This window comes from Lygodium microphyllum, chromosome 7 (assembly GCF_053477565.2).
Source record: "Lygodium microphyllum isolate KBCC chromosome 7, Lygodium_microphyllum_v1.1.10, whole genome shotgun sequence".
In the NCBI taxonomy this organism is placed as follows: domain Eukaryota; kingdom Viridiplantae; phylum Streptophyta; class Polypodiopsida; order Schizaeales; family Lygodiaceae; genus Lygodium; species Lygodium microphyllum.
The window spans coordinates 58,405,900-58,430,525 of record NC_141141.1 but is presented as its reverse complement, the minus strand read 5'-3'; the positions used below and the strand labels follow the sequence as shown (position 1 = coordinate 58,430,525).

The following is a 24,626-nucleotide window of genomic DNA, read 5'->3' as shown; positions in this document are numbered from 1 at the left end:
TTCTATTGATCAGATTTTGGGTTATATTGCATGTGAACTCTCATTTTTTGTAGTCTGTGCTTGTGTTTTGGCTGTGTTTCCTCTCTAAATTCCATCTCTTCTCTACTTCTCTTCTTCTCCTCTCCATATGGCTCCTCCGTGCACTTCCTCTGATGATAAGTTGCATGAGACATCCTTGAGATTACAGGGGCGGCTTCCGGCACATTATGGAGGCAAGGCTTATATAGCTTCAGAGAGGGGTGACGGGAAGAAGAAGTCGAAGGCCCAGTGTTACCACTGTGGCAAGAAGGGACATTTGCGGAAGGACTGCAAGAAGTTAGCGGCTTCCAGGAAGGAGGAGCAGAAGACGAAGCTGAATGCTGACTCTACCGATGAGTCCTCTCCTTCATCAGACTCCGACTCCGATCCTCCGGCCAAGGTGAAGTCCAAGGCGCGGAAGGGATCCTCTTCTTCGGATCGCGGGAAGGGCTTGGTGGCCCCTTCCTCGGTTGCTTTCTAGTGGTGATGATGAGGTCATCCCTCACGACTCTCTTGTGCTAGAGGGGTAGTGTGAGCGGGTGTTCAGATGGGGCAGTCGCGCCTCATCTATATTTTTATATAGGTGCACAGGTTCCAGAGAGGGACGTCCCTGACGCATCGACTTCAATCTGGCGGAATCAAATCCTGGAGCTGGGATTGACATCCAGGTTCATGCTGAGCTGGTTATCTGACAGAGAGTGGGAGGCTTTCGTCTGGAGCTCACATGAGGGGACACTTTGGTGGTCTGGCCAAAGGCGGAGAATCCATGGTCACATATGTTCAGAGGCATTTTTGATAGGATGCTCTTGTATGCTACTGCGAGACATTGGTGATAGACACAGAGACATGCTATGATCTTCTCTATTTTCAGGTGTTTGGTACGATCGACATCGACATCAGGTTCTCTCCGAGGCACCTTGGTGGTGGCTTGATCACCCACTGCTTGGGTATCCATGGTTCTACTTGGTGGTTCTATGTTGTATAGTTTCCGATCCCTTTTCATTGTACTATTATATTGTATCAGATTACCCATGATCTGAGAGAGAGTGTTAGCAGAGTATTTGTCAGCTCATGTGTGAGTCTGAGCTTGATCTGGGCTGGGCATTTTTATTAGGTATTTTAGGTATTTTTCTGGTATGGCATTTTATGTCATTGGGGCATTTTATGCACCAATCGGCCAGCATTAAATGCTGTCCGACCAGCATTATTGCTCCCCACTTTTTCAGCCTATTTAAACTTAGTGGCTCCTCCTCAGTCAGTCACTTCATCTTCACCATCTGCAGACTCTGTGGAGAGAGGAGCCAGTGCCAGTGCCCACGCAGCCAGTGACTTACTGTTGTATGCAACTGTCTCGTGTTCAGATATATGGATTCCATTTCCCGTGCATACATCTGAGTTCTCATCTGTATCGTGTTCTTTTCTTTTCTCTTTTTGTCTTGTGTTTCAGCAGTTTATTTCAGCACATGTTTATGCTTCCACCGCTGCTCCACTTCTGACAAGTTTATGTAGGCTCCAAGGAAACCACATTTGGATGCGGCTAGACGCATACTTAGGTATGTGAAGTCCACATTGCAGTATGGACTATTTTATGAGACTGGGGTTCGGATACACTTGCATGGATACACTGATGCTGATTGGGCTGATAGTATTTCTGATAGACGATCTACCAGTGGATATGTGTTCTCTTTTGGGAGTGTTGCAGTCACTTGGAGTACCAAGAAACAGCCTACAGTTGCCTTGTCGAGCACAGAGGCTGAGTACAAGGGTGTAGCAATGGCTGCATGTGAGGTAGCTTGGTTGCATAAGCTACTTTATGATATGCTTCAGTCTACAGATGGGCCAGTTGTCATTTATTATGACAACATGAGTAGTATACACTTGGCAAATAACCCAGTCTATCATGCTAGAACAAAGCACATTGAGGTGCATTATCACTATGTGCGAGAGAGGGTTTTACTAGGTCTTATTAATCTAGTTTATGTCAGCACAGAGGATCAGGTAGCTGACATATTCACGAAGGCATTGGGCGCAGAGAAGCTGCGCAAGTTCAGAGACCTGCTTGGTGTGCAAGAATTGGGATTGAGCTCGAGGGGGAGTGTTGAGATATCGAGCTCCACTCGTGATACGCCAGGGTGACCGTTGTGTATTTATGTCACCGACTTGTCAGTTGCAGACGCGGTTGGTACACCGCCCATGAATAATAGCTAGATGATAGCTATCCTTATCTACTCTAGTTCGTGGCTCAGTTAGTATGCCACCTTAGTTAGTTGAGTTTGGTTTGAGACCCATATATAGGGTTCTTCTATTTCTTTGTACTTGACTTCTTTTGGCTTCCACAACTAAGAAGAGGAAAGCTGTTTTCAGCCTCCACCCTTGTGTGTATTTTCCCATTGTGCAAGCAAGAAAGCTACAAGTGAGACTCCTTCCTTCTCTCCCACAATCTTGACACTATAGTGGACTGTGAGATCGCCTATTGTACAAAATGGAAGTATTTTCTCGGCAGCTTGTTTGAGAACAATGTCATGTGATCATCGGAGGACTTAAGAGCCCTTGTGATAGAAAACTCGGCAAGAAGGCATAGTTAATCAGCCAACTTAACTTTCAAGTCATCCCGGTTAGTGAATTTAAAGTTTTGGAGCTCACGATCCAAATTGATCAATGATGTGATAGGTCCTATTTTGAGCCACATAGTGGTCAAGTGAAGTGTGCCCAACACTCGGATGCTAGCTCAAAATGCTGAAGCTGTGAATGAAATTTGGATAATAGACCTTGCATTAGCTTAGCTCAACAATAGTGGATGCATTCTTAGCCTTCCATGAGCGGAAAACCTCATATGGAACAAGTGTGGGATCAGGTTGGGTTTCCAAATCTTGCATAAGATCCCATAGGTTTTATTAGTCAAGGACATGTCTCATCAAGTTTGAACAAGTAGTGAAGTTTGACCCATTAAAACGAGTCTTGTCATTAAAGGCATGTTTGACTGATGAAGAGGAAGAACCACGAGGTTTCGGATAAGGGGAATAGGATGGATAAAAAGTAGGTGGAGAGGAATAACTAGGAAGGGGAGGTGTGTAGGTAGAAATAGGCTGAAAATATTCAATGGGTGTTGATTGATACGGAGGCATTAGAACATGGATGTTTCCATAAAGTGCCGGTGGAGGCGAAGGCACTGGGATATGTAAGCCTTGTTCAATGGTCAGCTGGGGCACAACAAAATGACTAGAAGGCCCACTAGATAATGCCATGGAGACAAACTATGGTACCAATTGATCCATTCTCAGTGATGGCTAGGTGGCATTCCTAGGCCGTGAAAAGCTTGAAAGTGTGTGGATAGGAGGATGAACCTCCATCATGGAGGTACCATGTGGTTGAGGAAAAGAGGAGGTCCTAGTGTGATTTGTGAAGACATGAAAGGTACACTTAATGGAGATTGAAAGAAGGTGCAACGGAACTAGTGGGTGGGATGGATGGGAGATAAATAAATGTCATCTAGGTAGTTGTGAAAAATGTGCTAGGTTATTTTGTGCATTAAATGCAAATGATGAAAAAGATGGATCAACAAAATCAAATTGACCATGAGATGTAAAAGCTGAAGGAAAAGATGAAGAAGGAGCACTCACTATAGATCCTTGCAACTTTTGCTTACCTTTTCTCGAGTGCAACTAGAAAAATCTACCCTCTTCGAGGCTAATGAATCAATACTTAGTTCAAAGAGTCCCTTCATCATGAGCATTGCCAATACCTTGCGGAAAAGAGGAAGTAAACTAAAAAGATTGAGAAGTAGGAACATGCGTACCTGACATAGGAGTGAATGAGGGTGGAGGAGTGTGTGGAAAAGATGAAAGAGGTAAGGATGGAGATGATGGTGGTAGAGAGGAAAATGGTTTGTACTACATGTCAATTTCCACGTCAGGATGGCGAGTCCCTTGTCTGTTGTGGAGCTTCTGTCCTTCCTACAAAATCATTAGACCAATGCATCGAATCTAAAGGGGAAAACTCAAATTTACCTTCAATCTATTGTTGAGCTTGATGCATGAGGATGAGATCGTATTTGGCTTGTGAGATCTTGTATGATCTGTGGACGAGAGCATCATGATGATGTCGTGGAGTTGTGGTCGAAGCCATCTTGCCCTCTTGTTATTCTTCCTTCTTGTGAAGGGCTTTCAAATAAAAGGCCAAGGTTTCATGGAAGAGAACCTTGCTTTGATACCATGTGAAGAAATATCCTAACGGAGAAACATAAATGAAAGTATATGACAAAGCATAAGCTCAACACAACATAGCTAGGGTTAGGGTAACTTAGAGATGATGAACACAGTGAAAATTTGAATGAATGACAGAATATTGAATATACAATGCTCATGCAACAAATAAACTGTTCAAGGAATGAAAATTGTAACTTGAACTCTTGTATCTCAAGGATCAAGGTAGAGATGATAAGTGAGAGAGCGTGTTGTACTCCTGATGGACCCTAAAACGCAACAAGGCAGCCTTCAAGTGTCAGAGACTAATAAACGCGATAGAGAATGTTGGATCTGGTGGTGGACAAGCAGTGAGGAGAGAGAAAAATTGCAAACATAGCCTCTAGAAGTGGGTGATAGGGAGGAGAGAAAAACTGCAAACACAGCCTCTAGAAGTAGGGTGATAGGGAGGAGAGCACCAGGGAGTGACAAATGCAAGGAACAGTGTCAAACATAGCGTGTTGGCACAAAAGCCTTTTGGTGAGGTCACATGCAACTAGTGATAACACTGGAGCAGCAAACACAAAGTATGATGTCATTGGGCTGAAATGCAAGGTGTTGGAAGGTGGGTGACAGCTCCTAGGGGTGAACATAGCAAAGACGAAGTTGGAAATAGATGCGTGATGGATGTAGACAATAGTGGACAGTTTCGACGAAGATATCCTCTACGAATGGGGTGTGGGCAATGAAGCTAGAGGGCCTAAAACTTGCAAAAACAAGATTGTGTTGAATGGAGGGCAGCCTACCTATTTATAAAAAGTTGGAGACCTTGTACTATGCACCGTTTTAAAACTCTCTCGAACCGCACACCATTTTAGGGTTTTCATTAATTAAGCATTTTGGGATTGTTTAAGAGGATAATTCAGCGTGTAATGCTTATTTTAGCTCAACAAGGGATATTGCATTCTTCATTTAGGAGTGAAGAAGTGGCGATGTAACAACAGAGAGGGACAATAAGTGTTAGGTTAGGATACTCATAATGAATAAGTGAGTAACAAGAGAGGAGAGTGATGGAAGATCACATTCACTATGTGAGAATGATAATGAAAGCGCAATCCCTAAGGTATTGAGTGTCACATCTATCAATGGTTGTTCACATAGGGAAATACAATGATATAATAATAAAGGCTAATCATAGTCCATACAACAAAGAACCACTAGAGTAGAACTATGGATACCCAAGTAGTGGGTGATCAAGCCACCACTAAGATGCCTTAGAGAGAACTTGATGTCGATGTCAATTGTATTAGCTCTTGAAAATAGAGAAGAGTCATAACAAATCTTTGTGCCTGTCAACAATCTCTTGTAGTAGTATACAAGATCATCCTATCAACAATATCTTTGAGCATACATGACCATGGATTCCTTGCCTTTGGCCACGATTGCCAAAGTGTCCCCTCATGCGAGCTTGGACTAGGAGCCAATCTCGTTCTCTATCGAATAACCAACTCATCATGAACCTAGATGTCAACATCCTACTTTGAAACTTGTGCACTTGCATACTTGTATAGATGAAGCTCAATTGCCCCATGCCACCACCCTCTTACACTTCCTCTTTGGCATTGGAGTCATGAGGGATGACTGTATCACTTGGACTAGAAAGCAACACAGGAAGGGGTAGTCAATGAGCTTTTTGATCAAAGGCCAAGGTTTTTCAGAGAGTATCTGGCTTTGATACCATGTGAAGAAATGCTCTAAACACAAAAAACACTAAACCAATCGTACGACAAAGCACAAATTGATAAAGACAGAACACGGTTAGGGTTAGGGTAACTCAGAGACAGTGAACATAATGAATAATGAAGTGAATGAATAATGAATATACAATGCTCATGCAGCAAACACACTAGGATCAAGGTAGAGGTTATGAGCGAGAGAGTGTATTGTACTTTGAATGGATCCTAAATCGTAGCAAGGCAGCCTTTAAGTGTGAAACACCAAAAAATGTAGCCAACGAAGGCTGGATTTGATGTAGATGGCAGTGTGGGAGAAGAAAAAGACTAAAAATGGAGGTATATAAGGAGAGAAAAATTGGGCAATAGCTGCAATTAGCAGGTGACTGTGGAGAAGGTATTGTTAGTGATTGTCATCCCCTGGCGGAGCAGGCAGCCACGTCACCAGTGCCATGTCAGCTGCCACGTGGCAGTCTGGTGCAGGTCGGACAGATCTGTACCAGTCGGCTGCATTTAATGCAGCCGACCTGCCATATTTTTCGCATTTTCCCAGGCTATTTATAGCCGGCAGCCAGCACATTGTTTCCCACTTGTGATTGCAGATTTCAGGCAGGAGATCGTGCAGATTGCAGCGTACTTCGAGGTGAACAGCAGGTTGCATCATCGAGGTGGAGACACGCAGTCACGCGCACTGCGCCCGTGTATATATCTGCATATCTTTGTATACAACACACCTTATACAACAGATCTTCATCTTCCACTGTCTCTTTCTCTCTCTCTCTTTTCTCTGTGTTCACTCTCTCTCAGTCTTGGTCCCACGCTTCTGCATCGCTGCACTTTGACATGGTATCAGAGCAGTGAAGAAGGGCTGATTGAGTGAAGAACTTGCCTGAAGAGGAGATTCCATCGCGACACAAGGCTGCGTTTCCAGTGTTAGAGGGCGAGCGGGAGGGTTGTGCATCGGAACAAGGCTGAAGCGAGCGTGGGCGCGCGGGAAAGGAGTCCAGTTGGTAAATTTGCTTCTGTTTGCTGTTGTTCGAAGAGGAGGAAGGCTGTGTTTTCAGCTTTCAAGTGCAGGTTTTACTTTTTCATCGCCTCCGGCGGTTGAAGAAGGTTCGGGACGCGGAAGAAAGAGCCCTAGCAGGCTGCGTTTTCACAGTCAAGGGGCCTGCTTTTGTGTTTGTGCAAGCAATACAGGTGAAGATGTCTACAGAGATTGACTTGGAGTTCCAGATGATCATGGATCGGAAGGTGCCTGTCTTACCGACTCTTCCTTCAGATCAAAAGCTCGATGGCGACAATTACTGCATCTGGCGTGTGATGATGTTGGCCATCCTTGAGTCTTACGATTTGGCGGAGCTTGTACAGGAGGAGATCGACCGGCCCTCGGTGTGAGATATGAGCCCAAACTCTCTTCCGATGCTCGTGCGGAGTTGACCAAGGCCCAGTCTCATTGGGACAAATTGAATGCCTGGATTCGTTCTTTTCTTTTTCTGTCTTGTACTACAGTCGTGATAGCCCACATCGAGCACTTGACACTGGCTCAGGAGATATGGCTGGAGCTTGACCAGATGTATAATCGGATGACCCTTATGAAAAGGGTTTCTTTGGAGGTGCAGATGCGGACCTTATCCGTGAACAAGTCTTCTTCGTTGCGGGAGCACATCAACAAGCTTAGATAGCTTCAGATGCAGGTTCAGAATGCGGGGAAGCTGATTTCCTCCGAAGACATGGCGATCACACTCTTGTCCTAGTTATCGCCACGATTCAGTGCTTTTTACTCCGCCCTTATTGCTTTGGGACGTGAGTCTACTCTTCGGTGGGAAGAGTTGGTTCCTATGGTCTTGGACCAAGAGGAACAACTGAAGGGACATCATGCTTCCAAATTGGAAGCATTGACATGTCAAGCCTCTCAGAAGAAGGGGAAGGACCAAAAGAAGAAGGAGGAGGACAACAAGCCAAAGAAGGACAAGGAAAAAGACTCCACATGCCATATATGTGGTAAGACCGGCCATTGGAAGAAGGATTGCCCTGACAAAGACAAGAAGGATACCAACAAGGACTCGAAGGATTCTGGAGCGGTGGCTGCACCCTCATCAGCTGTGTTTCTTCATTTAGCAGTCATTGAGGACTCTACACCGAATGCTTCTGATGCTGCGATGATAGCCCCCCAGGCTCCAAAGTGGATCGTAGACAGTGGTGCCTCCTGGCACATGACTCCTTCATCAGTTGGTGTTGCCCAGTTGCGACCTTTGCGTGGGTAGATTCTCATCGGAGATAGCTCTTCGGTGTCTATTGGAGGACGGGGTGAGATGCAGCTTATTCCAGATGGACGTGGTGGTACCCATACCTCAGAGGTGTTGCATGTGCCAGGTTTAGGGTATCATCTACTTTCGGTTCATAAGATTTGTTCACTTGGACTTTTGGTGGAGTTTGACAGTGATTCGGTACGAGTCCTTGATCGTGGATTAAGGAAGGTTCTCTCCTCAGGATATGAGGAGAACGGTATCTACAAATTGACGTCTTCTACCGCTCTCTCTACTTTTCTTCTTACCTCTCAGACACAGTCCGAGCTATGGCATGCTCGGTTTGGTCACCTAAACTATGATTATCTTCGGAGGGTGTCACGTGGACAGCTTGTTCGAGGGTTGCCGGACATAGTGGTGAGCCAACACTTATGTGTCTCCTGCATTCGTGGAAAGCAGCATAGGGATGCGATTCCCCACAAAGCTTCGCGGTGGTCTACTTCCCCGATGGAGCTTGTATCTACGGATCTTTGTGGTCCTATGCGGAACGAGTCCTTGAAAGGAAGCTCGTACTTCATGTTGATCGGAGATGACTACAGCAGGATGACTTGGGCCTACTTCTTGGTGTTGAAGTCAGAGGCTTTCTCCCACTTTAAGGATTGGCTTCTCTTTGAGGAGAACCGATCGGGCTGGCGATTGAAGACCTTGTGCTCTGACAAGGGTGTTGAATTTGTTTCTCATGAGTTTGCTCGTTTTTGTGCAGATAGAGGCATTCACTAGGAGTTTGCTAACACCAACACTCCTCAAGAAAATGGCATTTTTGAACGAAAGAACCAAAGTGTGATTGAGATGGCGTGCACCATGATGGAGCACCGACAGACACCTCAATTTCTGTGGGCCAAGGTTGTGGCTACTGTCGTCCACATCCTCAACCGATCCCCCACTTCGGCCGTTGATGGGATGACACCTTTTGAGGCTTACTTTGGGACTAAGCCTGATGTTTCTTATTTTAGGGTTTTTGGTTGTGATGCCTATGTTCACATTCCCAAGCCTCATCGTGATAAATTTGAAGCGGCTTCCCGAAGACAGGTGTTCGTTGGCTATAGCTCTCAGTCCCAAGGCTATCGCTTGTACGATCCTGTAAAGCGGGATGTGTACACTAGTTGAGATGTGCGGTTCGTGGAGGTTCCGGCCATAGCAGTGGGTGAGGAGTATCCCGTTCTTGGAGATCCAGGGGAGAGTTGGGCTCCCGAGACAATTCCTTTGGAGCTAGTGCCTTTTGATTCCGATTCTGTTTCTGATACAGAGTCTATTGTTCCACCGGTCACCCCCGAGGAGTTACCACCGGTGGATATTCTAGAGTCTTCAGTTGATGGAGAGCGACGAGGAGAGGTCCAACCTCCTCGTCGTTGGGCCCGTGACACACTCCGAGATTCAGGGATTGAGGGGGTCCCTGAGGAGCAGGGACCGCAGGATGGTCCGCGGCGGTCATGGAGGCACTAGGCACATTATACGGAGCTTGTTTGCTCTAACTATTGTTTGATGACCCGTGTTATGCAGGATCGAGAGCCCACCTCCGTGAAGGAGGCTTTACAGTTCGCACCATGGAAGAAAGCTATGGAAGCCGAGTTGGAGGCTATTGAGAGGAATGGCACTTGATACCTCGTGCCTTGCCCCTCTCATAAGAAGGTGATTGGCGTCAAATGGGTCTTCAAGACCAAGTACCTTAGCGATGGTTCTTTGGACAAGCACAAGGCTCGCCTTGTTGCTAAAGGTTTTGCACAGCGCCCCGGGATTGACTGTCATGATACTTTTGCCCCCACTGCTCGTATGGCGACTATCGAGCTGTTCTTGCCTTGGCTGGCCACAGGAGATGGCCTGTCTACCAATTGGATGTGAAGTCGGTCTTCCTCAATGGTGATTTGAAGGAGGAGATCTATGTAGAGCAGCCTCCTGGCTTTGGATCTTCAGATGGGCAAGTCTACAGGTTAAATAAGGCCTTGTATGGCCTCAAGCAGGCTCCTCGTGTATGGAACAAGAAGATTGACTCATTCCTTCAGTTACAGTTGGGATATCGACATTCCAAGGCCGATCCGCAGCTTTATGTACACATTTCCGAGGTTGGTTGTGTGCTTTTTGTGTTGTATGTTGATGATTTGATTGTCACAAGTGATCATGCACTGAAGGTCAATGAGACGAAGGCAGCTTTACATCAGACGTTCGAGATGACGGACTTGGGTCTACTCCACTTCTTCTTGGGCCATGAGATTTATCAGTCTCAGAGGGGGATTTTCATCTCTTAGCAGAGATATGTACAGGAGCTCTTGGTTTCTTTTGCGATGGAGGATTGTCGGACCATTTCTACTCCTATGGATCTGAACTAGAAGGCCACTTCACATTCCGATTCTCCCTTGGCGGATGCTTCCCGCTATCGTCAGTTGATTGGATCCTCGATTTGGCTCCTCAACACTCGTGTTGATCTTTGTTTTGCTGTAGGTCTCTTGGCGGGGTTCATGAGTGAACCTCAGACGGTGCATTGGCAGGCTGCCCAGAGGATACTTCGGTATTTGAGGGGGTCCTCTGACTTAGGGATTCATTATCCAGCAGACACAGGTGGTTCAAATCTTGTATTTGCAGGTTGGAGCGACTCGGATTGGGCTGGCGATGTGGACCACAGGCGGTCTACTTACAGGCTACTGTTTTACCTTGGGTGTAGGTGTTATCTCATGGAGTAGCAAGAAGCAGCCCACGGTAGCCCTTTCTTCTACTAAGGCGGAGTATCGGGCCGTGTCTTCTACCACATGTGAGGTTGTGTGGCTTCGGCGATTGTTGGAGGAGCTTGGATGCCCCCAGACTCGTCCTACTTTTCTACGCTGCAACAATGAGAGTTGCATTGCCTTGGCTTGGAATCTTGTTTTCTATGCCCGGATGAAGCACATAGAGATCCAGTACCACTTCATCAGGGAGAAGCTTCTGGGTGAGACCATAGCTATGGAGTACTACAAGACGGAGGACAATCTTGCAGATTTGTTTACGAAGGCGCTTCCCAGGCTCTACTTTGGAGACATGCCAGATCCCTCAGCCTTATGCCCTGTCCAGGCTCTGAGAGGGGGTGTTAGCGATTGTCATCCCTTGGCGGAGCAGGCAGCCACGTCACCACGACCTGCCATATTTTTCACATTTTCCCAGGCTATTTATAGCCGGCAGCCAGCACATTGTTTCCCACTTGTGATTGCAGATTTCAGGCAGGAGATCGTGCAAATTGCAGCGTACTTCGAGGTGAACAGCAGGTTGCATCATCGAGGTGGAGACATGCAGCCACGCGCACTACGCCCGTGTATATATCTGCATATCTTTGTATACAGCACACCTTATACAGCAGATCTTCATCTTCCACTGTCTCTCTCTCTCTCTCTCTCTCTCTCTCTCTCTTCTCTTTGTGTTCACTCTCTCTGTCTTGGTCCCACGCTTCCGCATCGCTGCACTCTGATAGGTACAAGCGATAACTAGAGGGGAGAGAAACTCAGCAAACATAGATTTTGGAGATGGTGACAGTGTTTGACTGATCGTGACAACACTAGATGATGATATCAGCAGCGAATTCAACAATCTGACAGTAGGCCATAGTTGCAGGGTGAAGGCGAAGGTTGGAATCAGGTGGTGCTAGATGGTAGGAAATGGCTAGGGAAACCTCTGACCGGATGTCCTTTGTGAATGGGGTATGGGCAGCTGAGATATGGTTCTTGAAACTTGCGAAACCGAGATTAAGGGAGAGTGGTGGGTTGGATGCCTATTTATTGAAAGTTTCGGGCACTCAAATTAGGGTTTTGCATGTGGAACACTAACTCCCTAGGATTGTGTTTCTTTTTAAACTAAGATGGCTTCTTCATTAATTAACTGTGTTTTGGGGTTGTTTAAGTTAGGCTAATGCATTTTTAGCTCAACACCTATGTCATTGATCTCGGAGTACTAAATCTCTCCCTTTTGGCCCCACTACGAAGAAGCTAGCTATGGGCTGGAGAATTAGAGGGCTGCAACATCTTTGACCCACTGCTCTTGAAATCCCATCGTGTGCGTGGTGCCTTCCAAGAAATCCCAATATAGATAGTCAAAAGGATGATGGCCTTCTATGGTTCTCCCTTGAGCAGAGATGTCTTTTCTTTTGGGGCGTGACACTCACTTGTGTATGTGGGTGATACCACAGTGGATGATTGATTATATACATCAGCTAGTACTAGAGTTTCTGTTTTCTTCTCTTAGACTATGGTGGTTGACTGTGTTTTGCTCCCAACTTATGTGTTGATGATCTTTATCAACAAAACCCTTGCCACAGAATTGTTCTTAATGGGGAATCCTACTATGTACTTATTACCTTTAGTTGTTGTCATTAATCAATGATCTTCGTCAATAAAATCCGTGCCACAGAATTGTTCTTAATGGGGGATCCCACTATGTACATATTATGTTGGATTGGCTTTTGGCATATCTAGAGGACATCCTTTTATCGTTCAGCCTCTGACATTTGTGGTCATGTGGGTCATGTTTGAGGACTATTATTGTGGCAAGTTAGTTCCGTGGTTTCTGCTGGTGTGATCCTTAGAGAGGTTGCTGCTCCATGGATGGATACGATCTACTTCACCCCGGTTGTACCTGTCATGTGATTCCCTTCTCTTGTCAGTGTAGCCTTGTGGCTTCCCATGTTGGATGTAGCCTTGTGGCTTGTTCTGTTTTTTTTTATTATACTTGTCTTTGAGTCCATTTGGTTTGCCAGAAGGCCCTTTCTATGTATCTCTATGCATGTGCGCACGCGCGTGCACACGAGAGAGAGAGAGAGAGAGAGAGAGAGAGAGAGAGAGAGAGAGAGAGAGAGAGAGAGAGAGAGAGAACATTCTTACTGATATTCAAAGCGGATGTCAATTCTAATGATGATTATGCTAAGTAATGCAGAATTCTCGAGTATGGTGTTTAAATTCAGAAAACAAGTGGACTTTAGGGGTTGTGCAGTCCACAAGTAAAAATGAATCAGTTGTCAGCACTACAGATTTTGAGGTATAGTACTATCTTTCGCGGTGCATATTTTTTGCTATCTTCATTACTTGAGACCAATGACATCGTTGGAGTTTTGTTTCACAGTCTCAAGTCAAAGCCCACCAATCACAGTTATTGAAACTGCCATCTTCAAAGCTGTTACCAGCCAATCCTGATATTCTTGAGGGAGTGGTTGATCTGATACAGCTAAGCTATCTAAATGAGCCTGCAGTTCTGCACAACCTGCGCTACAGATATGCACAAGGAAAAATATACGTGAGTAGATAATCAGTTGAAATAAGAATATCCTTGTGCAACCTTTGAAACAATCCTTCATGTGAATGTGTTGTTTTGCAGACTAGGGCTGGTCCTGTGTTGATTGCAATCAATCCATTCAAGAAAGTTCAATTGTATACAAGTGACTTACTTCAACTATATAGAAAGAAGGTTAAAGATGGCCTTGGTCCACATGTGTACATGACAGCAGAAAGTGCTTTTGGTGCAATGATGAGAGGTTTGCATATTAACTAAATGTGGTCATCATGAGAGTTCCTTATTCTCGGACATTAAGTTTTTTCTATCAAACATGCCACTTCCCAACTATGACTCAGTTTTGTTTTTATGAGCAGATGGAGTGAATCAGTCCATAATTATCAGGTTTCTTTCTTGGTTTCTCATACCTGATTTATGTGTTGTAATGTCAGCAGGCATATATCATGATTGTATTTTCCTCAAGCATGCCATGCCAATTTATATACTATGTACAAAATGTCTTTTCCTCATTTCTTACGTTAGTTTATCCTTTTTATGACTACACTACTGCTTTGTCGAAATACAGAATGTTGCTTTAGTATTTTATTAACCCTTATTTTGTTGTTATTTTTGAGCAGTTTTTTTTTTGGGGTGGGGGTGGGGGGGGGGGGGGGAATTGGGTGCGGAACTTCTTCATTTCAAGTATATTTTTACTTTTGCACTCTAGTGAGATTTATGTTTTATTTTAGATATTCAAAATGCTTTTTTAATGTTGAAGTGGGGGAAAGGGGGGGTGGTGGACACTTCTTTGATTTGAGCATTGTTTTGTGGTTCCACTCTTTCAGTAGTAGTCATTAAAATAAACAGGGAAATGTCTTTTGCCTCTTTAGGCTTGCAGATTTTCTGATGTTTTCTGCTTCAGTGGTGAGAGTGGTGCAGGAAAGACAGAAACAGCAAAAATTGCTATGCAATACTTGGCTGCTGTTGGCGGAGGTGGAGTAGAGAATGAGATACTTCAAACAAATCCTATCTTGGAGGCTTTTGGGAATGCAAAGACATTGAGAAATGATAATTCTAGCCGATTTGTAAGTAAATTATGAAGGACTCTGATTTGACCTGACTTCAATGGTATGGTCCAGTCTACAGTATATATGTTTGTGTGTATGCTTTATTTCTGATTTTCTGAATTGGAAGAGACTGCTATCATAAAAGAAGAAGAAATCACGGGCGGCATTAAAGCTAGGTAGCTACTAGGATTCACCATATATTGTCAAATTAAAATCTAAAATTTTTGTTACATTCTGAAATTAGATTCACTGATTTATATGTCATGGCATAAGCAGATCAACAGCTTCAATTATCCAGGTTTTGGTTATTTAGCATAGAGGCTAAGTTCCCTGTTGGCATAGACTTGGAGCTAGGTCCTTTATCTTTCTAGGTCTGTCAAAACCATATCTAAAGGTCTCCCTCTAAAATTGGAAGGATGCCATAGGATTAATTCCCATGGGTTACTGAGCTTGTCCAGCCACCAATTGTTAACCCTTAGATGTTATCCACTAGCATTAAAGAGCCCCTGACCTGTCTTCAAAGCAACACAATGTTGGAAAAGAAAGCTTGACCAATTAGCAAGCTTATCCCCCAGTCACGACTCACAAGTGGTCATACTAAAGTCATGAACTATGTAGGTCTTAGGCATTCTCCTCTTGTTTTTCAATTTGTTGAAATGCAAGTATAAATCATGATTATACAATTTGGTCTATTCTAGGACTAGAACAAGAATTGAAATAGGAACATGAATAAGCAGTTCAACAATTTGAGAAGTCTTCAACGTGCAAAGAGGATGGAAGTTCTTGAAAGTTCTAATTATTTTTACTAATAGAGATGCACTTTCAGAACTTGGTGTCTGCATGGAGTGAAGAGCATTAGATAACTTTGAGTCCTGAGAGTTCTTTTATTTTGAGTCAATAAAAAGAGACATTAATCGTATCAGCTTACCTTTTTGGTAAGGTCTAGCTGTTTATTGTTTGTTGACCAACTTCATTGGTACCCAAAGAAAACTATATGGTGGATTAAAATGCTGTAAATAAGATCCATTCTTCAGGACCAATGCTCGTAGTTATTCATCATTTAAGATCTACATTGTGATGCATCAAGGAATTGCCAAAGGGAATGCTGAAATAGGAAGGCTAAGCAGGAAACTTCAGCTAGCTGAGAAGAATTCAGAATCTATGAGAAAGAATCATGAGTTGTGATTGGAAACATTACCTTTTGGGTGTGGGGCATGGTTGACTCAAAAGGATAGACCTTTATTTCATTCGAAGGAAGCTCCAATCAAATATCTGTGTACATGCATATGAAGTCTGAATAGCTGTATGGCTGCTCCTGAAATCATATCATACATAACCCTGGAGCTTGCAGTGTAGCACATGTCTATTGCACCTGATGCTTACTAAGATTGATGTAAGTAAGGATTTTTAGTTGTGGAAGTAACAGTATATCTGTTTATGCTATGGGATATGTAACTTCTTCTTAATACAATGTCTACTCAATTTACTTTGAATTTTGGATTTTTGAGCTGAAAGATACCTTATTGTTGTCACAGGGGAAGCTTATAGATATTTATTTTGAAGATACTGGTAAAATCTGTGGTGCAAAGATTCAGACCTGTAAGGATCTCAAGAGCTATTTAATCAATAACTAGTGAAATTGTTGCCACTTTTGTTGCTGTCAAAAGTAGTAATTTCCAGCTTGTATCCCTGTGTATCATGAAAGTTCTATTTTTGGGTGCATTCTAATTGCTTTGCATGTGGCTTCGGCGACTTGGACTGGTGGCATATTTCCACTTAAAGATTTGCTTGAGAAGGTACTTTAGACAGAATGGAGTCTCTTAGTTAGTTCATCTGACCACTTTGGTTCTTTGTAAAACTGATTTATTTACCAATGTGGCATCTCTGCTATGGGTCAGTCTCGAGTGGTTCAGCAGGCAAAGGGAGAACGATCCTATCATATTTTTTATCAGCTGTGTGCTGGTGCTGATTCAGCATTAAGGGGTATTGTACTGTACCTATCTGGTGCCTGAATGTACTAACTGTGCCAAGTTTGACAATTTCAGTCAGTTTCAACTATGGGAGGCCATTGACTTTTGTTCCTGTATGCGAACACAGAATTGATTTCTTTGAGGCCAGCCAAAGATTACCAATACTTAAATCAAAGCGATTGCCTACAAATTGACAATGTTGATGATGCTGCCAGATTCGATATTATGCTTGTAAGTACTGTATCCATGTGAACATTGCAGCTTTCTGGCTTGAGATATAATTGTGTGTCATGCATACTTTCTTATCAAAGCAGTTTTGGCTTGATGGCTATGGATGCAGAATGCAATGGATGTGGTTCAAATCAGCAAAGAAGATCAGGATAGCACATTTGCAATGCTTGCTGCAATTTTATGGCTTGGAAATGTCACATTCTCAATATCTGATAATGAAAATCATGTGACTGTGGATGATAACGAGGGTACGACTTCATTTATTGAGCTCCTGCTTTCATAAATTTGTTTGGTCTTTTTGTACGATTCCTTCAAAATAAGAGTGTGCATGCTTGTGTGCTTACATGCATGTCTTATATGCATTCAGCATAGAAGAGTGGTCTCACAAATTCCCCTTTCTTCAAAATTGCAACAGAAAGAACAAAATAAAAACATGTTTGTTTGGAGACAGAGAAATTGAGGGGATTTGATGTTAGAACTTAGTGTATTCAGACATAAAAGGCGGAGTAGAGGCTGAATAGAGACATAAAAGGCTGATGTTAAGGCTTAGTGTATTCAGATATAAAAGGCTGAGTAGAGATAGGAATTACTTACACCTAGCTCTAACTAGAGTTGAATCTTGCTCTTGAACTTAAAACTGAAAGTAAGGATAAAGCTGGTAGTTCAATAGGCAGTGTTTTTGTAGAGCACTGACATGCCCTTTACTGGTAAACACAGCTGTTTTGTATGCATCAAAGCTACTGAAATGCACCAAGGAGCACCTGATGAGTGCCCTGTCCACACGGAAAATCCGAGCAGGAAGTGAAAACATTGTACAAAAGCTCACTTTTTCACAAGTAAGTAGTTTTCAACTTGCTTCTTTTAATAGAGAAGTCCAGATCCTGGGCGGTCAATAGCAGTCCTAATGTAAACAAAGCTACCTGTGTAGATATGTGCTTGTTCCATATTTGAAGGCTTCAAATTTTCCAGGCAGTAGATACAAGAGATGCGTTGGCAAAGGCTATTTATGCTGGTTTGTTTGACTGGCTGGTGGACCGTATCAACAAGTCTTTGGAGGTTGGAAAGCGTTATACTAGCAGATCAATCACTATTTTAGACATTTACGGCTTTGAATCATTTGAGGTAAGACACAAGTAAAATGGTCTTTATGATCTGTTCCAAAAACATGCCATAATTTCTACTTTTTGGAAGCAAGGGTTCCCATTTTTCTCAGGAATGGAATACTTCCTTTGCAGAAAAACAGTTTTGAACAGTTATGCATCAACTATGCAAATGAGAGGCTGCAGCAATATTTTAACCGGCACCTTTTCAAACTTGAGCAAGAGGTATTTTTAAACCACAAAAATCCAGAATTTTGCTGTAACTGTGTTCATGTGGCTAGTCTGTGTGTTTGGCTGTTCTGCTAATATTAAGTTGGCCACTTTTGTTGCTGACTGGATAAGTTTGCTTGGAGGAAATTTTAAAAACAATTGTAAGTGAACTAATCTAAAAGCAAGCAGCAAAAACATACATGATGGTGAGACCATCCTCAGTATGAAAGGGACAGCAACAAAGTGTTATTCCTTGGATTCACATGAATGAGTTTCCTGAATAATAAGAAAATGCTGCAAGTTTGTTGAAATGGTCTTGCTTCTGGCCTCAGAGGTGATTTTAACAAGATTGCTCAAATTATTTGAACAAAAAGAAAACCAAATTGACTAGAAGAATGAGAACTGATAGGTCCTCCTCAAGCGTTGATGTTACTAGTGGAAATTCAATGAGTTTTGGTGAATAAAGAGGGTGGATTTACTTTTCCTGAAATGAGACATATTGGATTGTGTTATGCAAGACAGTTATAAAGTTATATGGTTCAGATAATTCTAGATGAAAGTGAGACTACCACAAGTCTATCAAGGTAGTAAATCAAAATAACACTAAAAGAGGCTATAAGTCGCTACAGTTACAAGTATAGCTGTTTTGCTTGCCTCTGCTTGGTGTCATCATCCCTAGATTGGTGTCAGCATTCTCCACCTTGGCGTTAGCCTTCTCGCACTTGGGGTCAGGTTTGCAGCTTTTGCCACGTGTTTTGCAGTTAGAAGGCTCTTCCACCTTGCATTTGCAACTCCCAAGCTTCCAGCATCATCTTCCATCAGATGTTTTGCTGCTTGGCCCATCTCCTGGCATCCGAAGAGTGTGGTTCGCTCGCTCCCTTGACAACTAGTGACATCTTCTTCCTCCTTGACGACATTAGAGGACTACACTTTGCTCCCTTGATAGCTGTCATTGACCTTCTAGTGATTACTTCGATAGCCCATTGCCCAAAGGACTGCGTTTCGCTCCCTTTGCTGTGTAGATTCCCCACAGGTGTTGCCGCTTGATTCAGATAGGACAATACAATCATCTTGTGAGCTTTGGCTTTGCTGTATCAGCTTTTCTCCTCTCGCTGTGCAGATTCCCCACAGGTTTTGCCACCTGATTTAGACAGGATAGTGCAGTCATCTTGTGAGCTTCGGCTCTGCTGTATCAGCTTTTCTTCAGATGGCATGATTTAGTGCTTCATCATCTGTTTTCTTGTGTTTTTGAGTTTTTCTTCTCAGTTTCTCACTGCAAACCCTACTGTCTCTCTGCATCATGGCATATTCTGACAGCCCATAGTTTCATAACTGCTTTATCTTGAAGATCACCTTGAGCACATATATACCTTCTGCTATACTCATGTTCAGATATGTCCCATCCATGGCCAAGACCATTTTAATTGATAAGCTCTGCAATCAAATCCACCCTCTGCACCATAGGATTGACCTTAATTCAGGTGCAACACATGGTTCTCATGGTTCTACTACATCTTCATGAAACTCATTCGCATTTAAACACAACTGATGCTGAAGGTTGTCCCTTTCATATCTGAATACGAGCATGGCTCAAGATGATGGTATGTATTGGATGGAACCCACTTGCATCTGTTAGGGCTGCTCATGTTGTTGACATGTGGTATAGGCATGGGGCCATTCAAGGGGGTTACTGGGTTGTAAAGAAAATACTTTTTCAAAACAGAATGAGCCTTAGTAAGTTGTAGTCTGTAGTTCTAATCCAGCTGCAGAACATTACTATTCACCTAAAGGTTGTAAGGAAAATATGAGATTGCAAAATGTACTGAATCATAGATTGAAAATTTTAATCTATGGCTCCAATAGCTGACAGATGTATCTTGTCTATTGCAGGAGTACATATCAGAAGGGATCGACTGGACACATGTTGAATTTGAGGATAACCAAGACTGTCTTGAGCTTATTGAGAAGGTTAATGCTTTGTTGGCTACTTTCTTATGGGGATGGAGATCAAAGATTAATAACCTATAATTTCTGAATAATCACTTTTAAGGCATGCATAAAGCACACAATGTGAACTTTATTATTAGAGGAAGGGTTGTGATGGGTTGCTTACAGCTAAAGAAGTAGAAAAGTGAAACTCTTGTTCTCTCATCATTTCACCAATTCATTACATTTGTCATGCAGCGACCACTTGGTTTGATTTCTCTACTTGATGAGGAATGCACATTCCCAAAAGGTACAGATTATACACTTGCTGAGAAGCTTAAGAAACATTTGTTTGCTAATAGCTGTTTTAAAGGAGAAAGGAGCAGAGCATTTAGAGTTCGGCACTATGCTGGAGAGGTATGATTTACATTAACCTGAAGTCAGTCAGGCTTGGGCATATTCTGCACATTATTGATGTCTAAGATGCTCTGTCTTAGCAGGTTATCTATGATACACTTGGTTTTTTGGAGAAAAACAGGGACGTACTTCATTCGGATCTGCTGCAGCTTCTATCTTCATGTGAAGCTAGCCTGCCAAAAATTATTGCTTATAATATTGAGCAAAGTCTCCAAAAGTTGATTAGTCCCCTTCGAAGGAGTGGAGCAGAATCTCAGAAACAAAGTGTTGCGGCTAAGTTCAAGGTCTGGTTATGTTCTTGTACACCTCAGCTTACCTCCAGCCAGGAAGTTTCCTGGAAGGACGACCCTAAACTGCTATGTGAATTAACACAGAAACTGAAATATAAGAGAACAACATTCGGAAGCACAGTTGGCATGGGCACATCTTTCCAGTTTCTAGCCTCACCATGTCTGCCACAGAGGCCACTCTGTAAACTGATGCAATTTCCAGTTTCTAAACTCCTCATGTTTGTCACATGGATGACTTTCTAGACTGCTGCAACTTTCACTTTCTAACCTCACCATTTCTGCCACAGGGACAACTCTCTAGACTGATGCAACGTTTGGAGAACACTGAACCTCACTTTATTCGCTGCATCAAGCCAAACACATTACAGCAACCAAATATATATGAGAATGGCTTGGTTCTACAACAGTTACGCTGCTGTGGGGTCCTTGAGGTTGTAAGAATATCCAAATCTGGATATCCCACACGAATATCACACCAAAATTTTGCCAGCAGGTGCTTGCTAATCTTTTTGGATATTGATGCATTTTCAATGCTGCTAGTCAGATTTCTATCAAGTGTAAACCAATTCAGTAATGAGCCTGGGTCTGACAGTGTTTCCATCTCATTTTTGTTTTCTTCTGGGTGGGATATGTGATGTACAGGTATGGTTTCCTTCTTCCACGAGAAGTTTCTTCTCAACAAGATATACTGAGTATATGTGTAGCAATCCTCCATCAGTTCAATGTACCCCCTGACATGTATCAAGTGGGTTATACGAAACTTTTCTTCCGAGCGGGCCAGGTAAATTTGACACAAGAATACTGGCTTTGTCAATTATCTCAAGAATGAGCCCATTTATCCCTTTGGCACGTAGTTGAATGTATATAAATTTTGGCAAATGAGTGTGGGAGCAGTGCATCTTTGTTCGACATGATCAAATTTGGTGTGTTCACATGTAGGTTGGAAGGTTGGAAGATTGCCGAACACAGACTCTTCATGGCATTATCTGTGTACAGAAAGTTTTTCGAGGTTACAAAGCTCGCTGTGAATATAAAAACCTCAAAAGAGCAGCCATTATCATACAGTCTTGTAAGTTTTGTTGTTTTGTCTTGTCTTTAAAAAAATGACACCAGTGCCTCCGAACACTAGAATGTTAGCCATATTTGGGCAAATCACTAATCACCTGTGAAAAATGTTTAATCTTATTGCATGTTTGTTGCAGTTGCAAGGGGTAGAAGAGCGAGAAAGGAGTATCATATGCTGTTGAAGAGATATCGGGGGGCTCTTATGATCCAGAAGTTTGCAAGGGGCAGAATAAAACGGAAGTTGTACAATAGAATGAAAAACAGTGTGGTTTTGATCCAATCAGGTATGATCTGACTATACTCCTGATGGATGTATTTTGGTGACCGATTGTTTCCTCATGCAGGGTGATGGCTTGCTAGAAACTGCACATGACTTGTCAGTAATCTAAATAAATTCACAGTTGATGCATTAATGATTTGTACATGTATGGATGAAAATGGCAATATGTGGTTTCTTTGCTTTAAGGTCGTGTTCTGGCTCATTCATTAACTTTCTAGTGGATAATCTGTAACAGTGGCAAGGTGCTGGTTGGCTAGACGGAAATTGTTAACTTTGCAGCAGCAGCAGCAGCAAGAGCAAGAAAGGTCAAGGCAAATTGATAGGGATTCTGAAGTGCTCAATCAACAGGAATTTACTGCAGCAGTTGACAGTGACTTGTGTGGGTTATCCAGTGTTGATGTTGAAAGTTCTAATTTTGACACATTGCAAGATATGCACTTGGATAAACCTGAGGTAAATTGCTGGAGAAGTATAGATGGTGTAATCTTCTCTGAAGTGAAAAACTATTCAGATTTCTGATTATCCTTTCCATAAACATGGACTTTTTTCCTTCTGTTCTTATTTTTAGGTTTCACAGACGGAGGTGGAAGCAGAAGCAATGATCAGAGTTTCGCCTTCATTCTTGGCTGAGTTACAAAGTAGGGTATTGATTGCTGAGGCAGCTCTGCGAGAAAAAGAGGAGGATAATGCCATTCTCCGGCAGAGGCTTAACCACTATGAGACTAGGTGGTCAGAATATGAGGCTAAGATGTCTTCAATGGAAGAGATGTGGCAGAAGCAAATGTCATCACTTCAGCTTAGCCTTGCTGCTGCTAAGAAGAGTTTGGCAGTGGATGAACTCTCTAGTCAGCTGCTGAAGTATGACGATACATTTTCACTTAAGAGTAGTGTAGCAAGGCAGCGTGCCACCCGCCACATACTTCCACAGGATGACAATGATTTTGATTGGGATGACAACACGTCAGTTGGAACCAAAACTCCTGATCACAGCATGACTCCTCGAAAGCCAGTTTCACAGTCCATTGATCTCTCCTTAACAAGAGGAGATCTAGATGCTGGCAGATCTGTTGTGGATCACCTGGTAAAAGAATTTGAGCATCGTAGACAGGTTTTCAATGATGATGCGGATTTTCTGGTGGAAGTAAAATCTGGACAAACAGAAGCCAGCCTCAATCCTGAGAATGAGCTTGTAAAACTTAAGCAGAGGTTTGATACATGGAAAAAAGACTTCAAGGGCAGGCTGCGAGAAACCAAATCTGTACTGCAGAAATTGGGGAATTCAGATTCCGCCCAAAAGTCCAGGAAACATTGGTGGGGTAAGAAAGCAACTTGAGTGTACAGTGTGGTAATGGTAAACCTCATGACCCAAAATGCGGCTTGGCAGCCCTTCAAAGGTGGCAAATTTTTCTAGTGCCTGGGCCTCCTAGCTATGCTGCTATGAATGGAGGGGAGGTGGTGTTGTAAAATGTAATATTTATATCTCTTCACCACTGATGAACTAAAAAATAATAGTTCATTGTGGTTACAAGTCATAAAGGTGAGCCCACTTTTTTATTATTTATGGGCTTACAAAATGGCAGATCTTTCAGCCATTGTGTACAAGGCTGAAAGGTTGTTACCTTCCATTGCATCTAACTTGCTTCTTGTAACATATTCTTTATTTGCACCACTGTGCTGTATATTTAGCGTCTTCAAAGATGCTGATTTTCACATCTTTACTCTTGTGCCCTGGCTTGGCCCCTTCTAATTTGAGGAAGATCTTTAATTCTGCAAAAGTACTAGTTGTGATTGGGCTTTTAGCCGTGTACAGATCATTCCAGTCTTGTCAGTTATTTGCTTCTCCTTTTCTGCAGTTCAAGATCTCCACAGAATGCTTGGTTGACACTTTGCATAGGAGCAGTGGGAACATCTTTAGTTTTGTACCCTACGGCTTGGCGCTTTTTAATTTTGAGGAAGATCTTTAAGTCTACAAAAGAACTAATTGTGATTGGGCTTTTAATTGTGTAAACACATTGTTCCAGCCTTTCTTAAATTAAAGATGTGGTATCATATTAACATGAAAAAATAATATTTACGACGCTGGTATCCAGGTAGGGTAACGGTGCGAGTAACATGACTGTCCCCTGTATTGCAACACACTGTAGCCCAAATTTCAAACAGAGGCGGGCTAGTGAAAGACCAAAAAGTGTGTGGTCTGATTGGAGTGAGTGCTCTGCACCTAGGGATTGCACGCATCGGTCGCTTTAATGGCCCAGGTCTGCCTTGGCTCAATGGGCATTTTCTGATGAACTAGAATCCACTGGAGAGCTTTGATCTTGAGATAGGTGCCTTTGGGGAGAGCTTTGATCTCGAGATAGGTGCATTTGGCAGTTCAGATATTTTTCCTAGGGTTGCCTGTACTGAGCAAAGGGCCTGTGTAATGAAAATCTTTAAGCATTCACTCGATTCCTTAGATTGAAGGGGGCCAAGTTACGTGCCTCTATACTGGCCCCCTTACCCTAGGGGGCCAAGTTGCGTGCCTCTATACTGGCCCCCTTACCCTAGTCAGCGTCCAAACAGGTTGAAAGCTTACCTAATCAGCATCCAAACAGGTGGAAAGCTTAGTGAGCAAG

At 43.0% G+C, this 24,626-nt stretch overlaps 1 protein-coding gene across 1 annotated transcript in view; it reads left to right on the top strand.

The window, feature by feature from the left end:
* Positions 1-23,978, top strand: part of LOC148033489 (myosin-1-like) — a 63,585-nt gene extending 39,607 nt beyond the window's left edge. Inside the window, 22 exon segments of the mRNA XM_087680918.1 lie at positions 13,126-13,227; positions 13,312-13,482; positions 13,564-13,720; positions 13,836-13,863; positions 14,381-14,543; positions 16,061-16,131; positions 16,417-16,508; positions 16,623-16,726; positions 16,836-16,974; positions 17,444-17,562; positions 17,696-17,848; positions 17,962-18,051; positions 19,927-20,004; positions 20,221-20,379; positions 20,463-20,663; positions 20,957-21,162; positions 21,312-21,450; positions 21,609-21,738; positions 21,872-22,018; positions 22,250-22,467; positions 22,583-23,365; positions 23,868-23,978. Of these exon segments, the coding sequence (XP_087537044.1) occupies positions 13,126-13,227; positions 13,312-13,482; positions 13,564-13,720; positions 13,836-13,863; positions 14,381-14,543; positions 16,061-16,131; positions 16,417-16,508; positions 16,623-16,726; positions 16,836-16,974; positions 17,444-17,562; positions 17,696-17,848; positions 17,962-18,051; positions 19,927-20,004; positions 20,221-20,379; positions 20,463-20,663; positions 20,957-21,162; positions 21,312-21,450; positions 21,609-21,738; positions 21,872-22,018; positions 22,250-22,467; positions 22,583-23,365; positions 23,868-23,978 (3,561 nt within the window).
* The last annotated feature ends 648 nt before the right edge of the window (positions 23,979-24,626 follow it).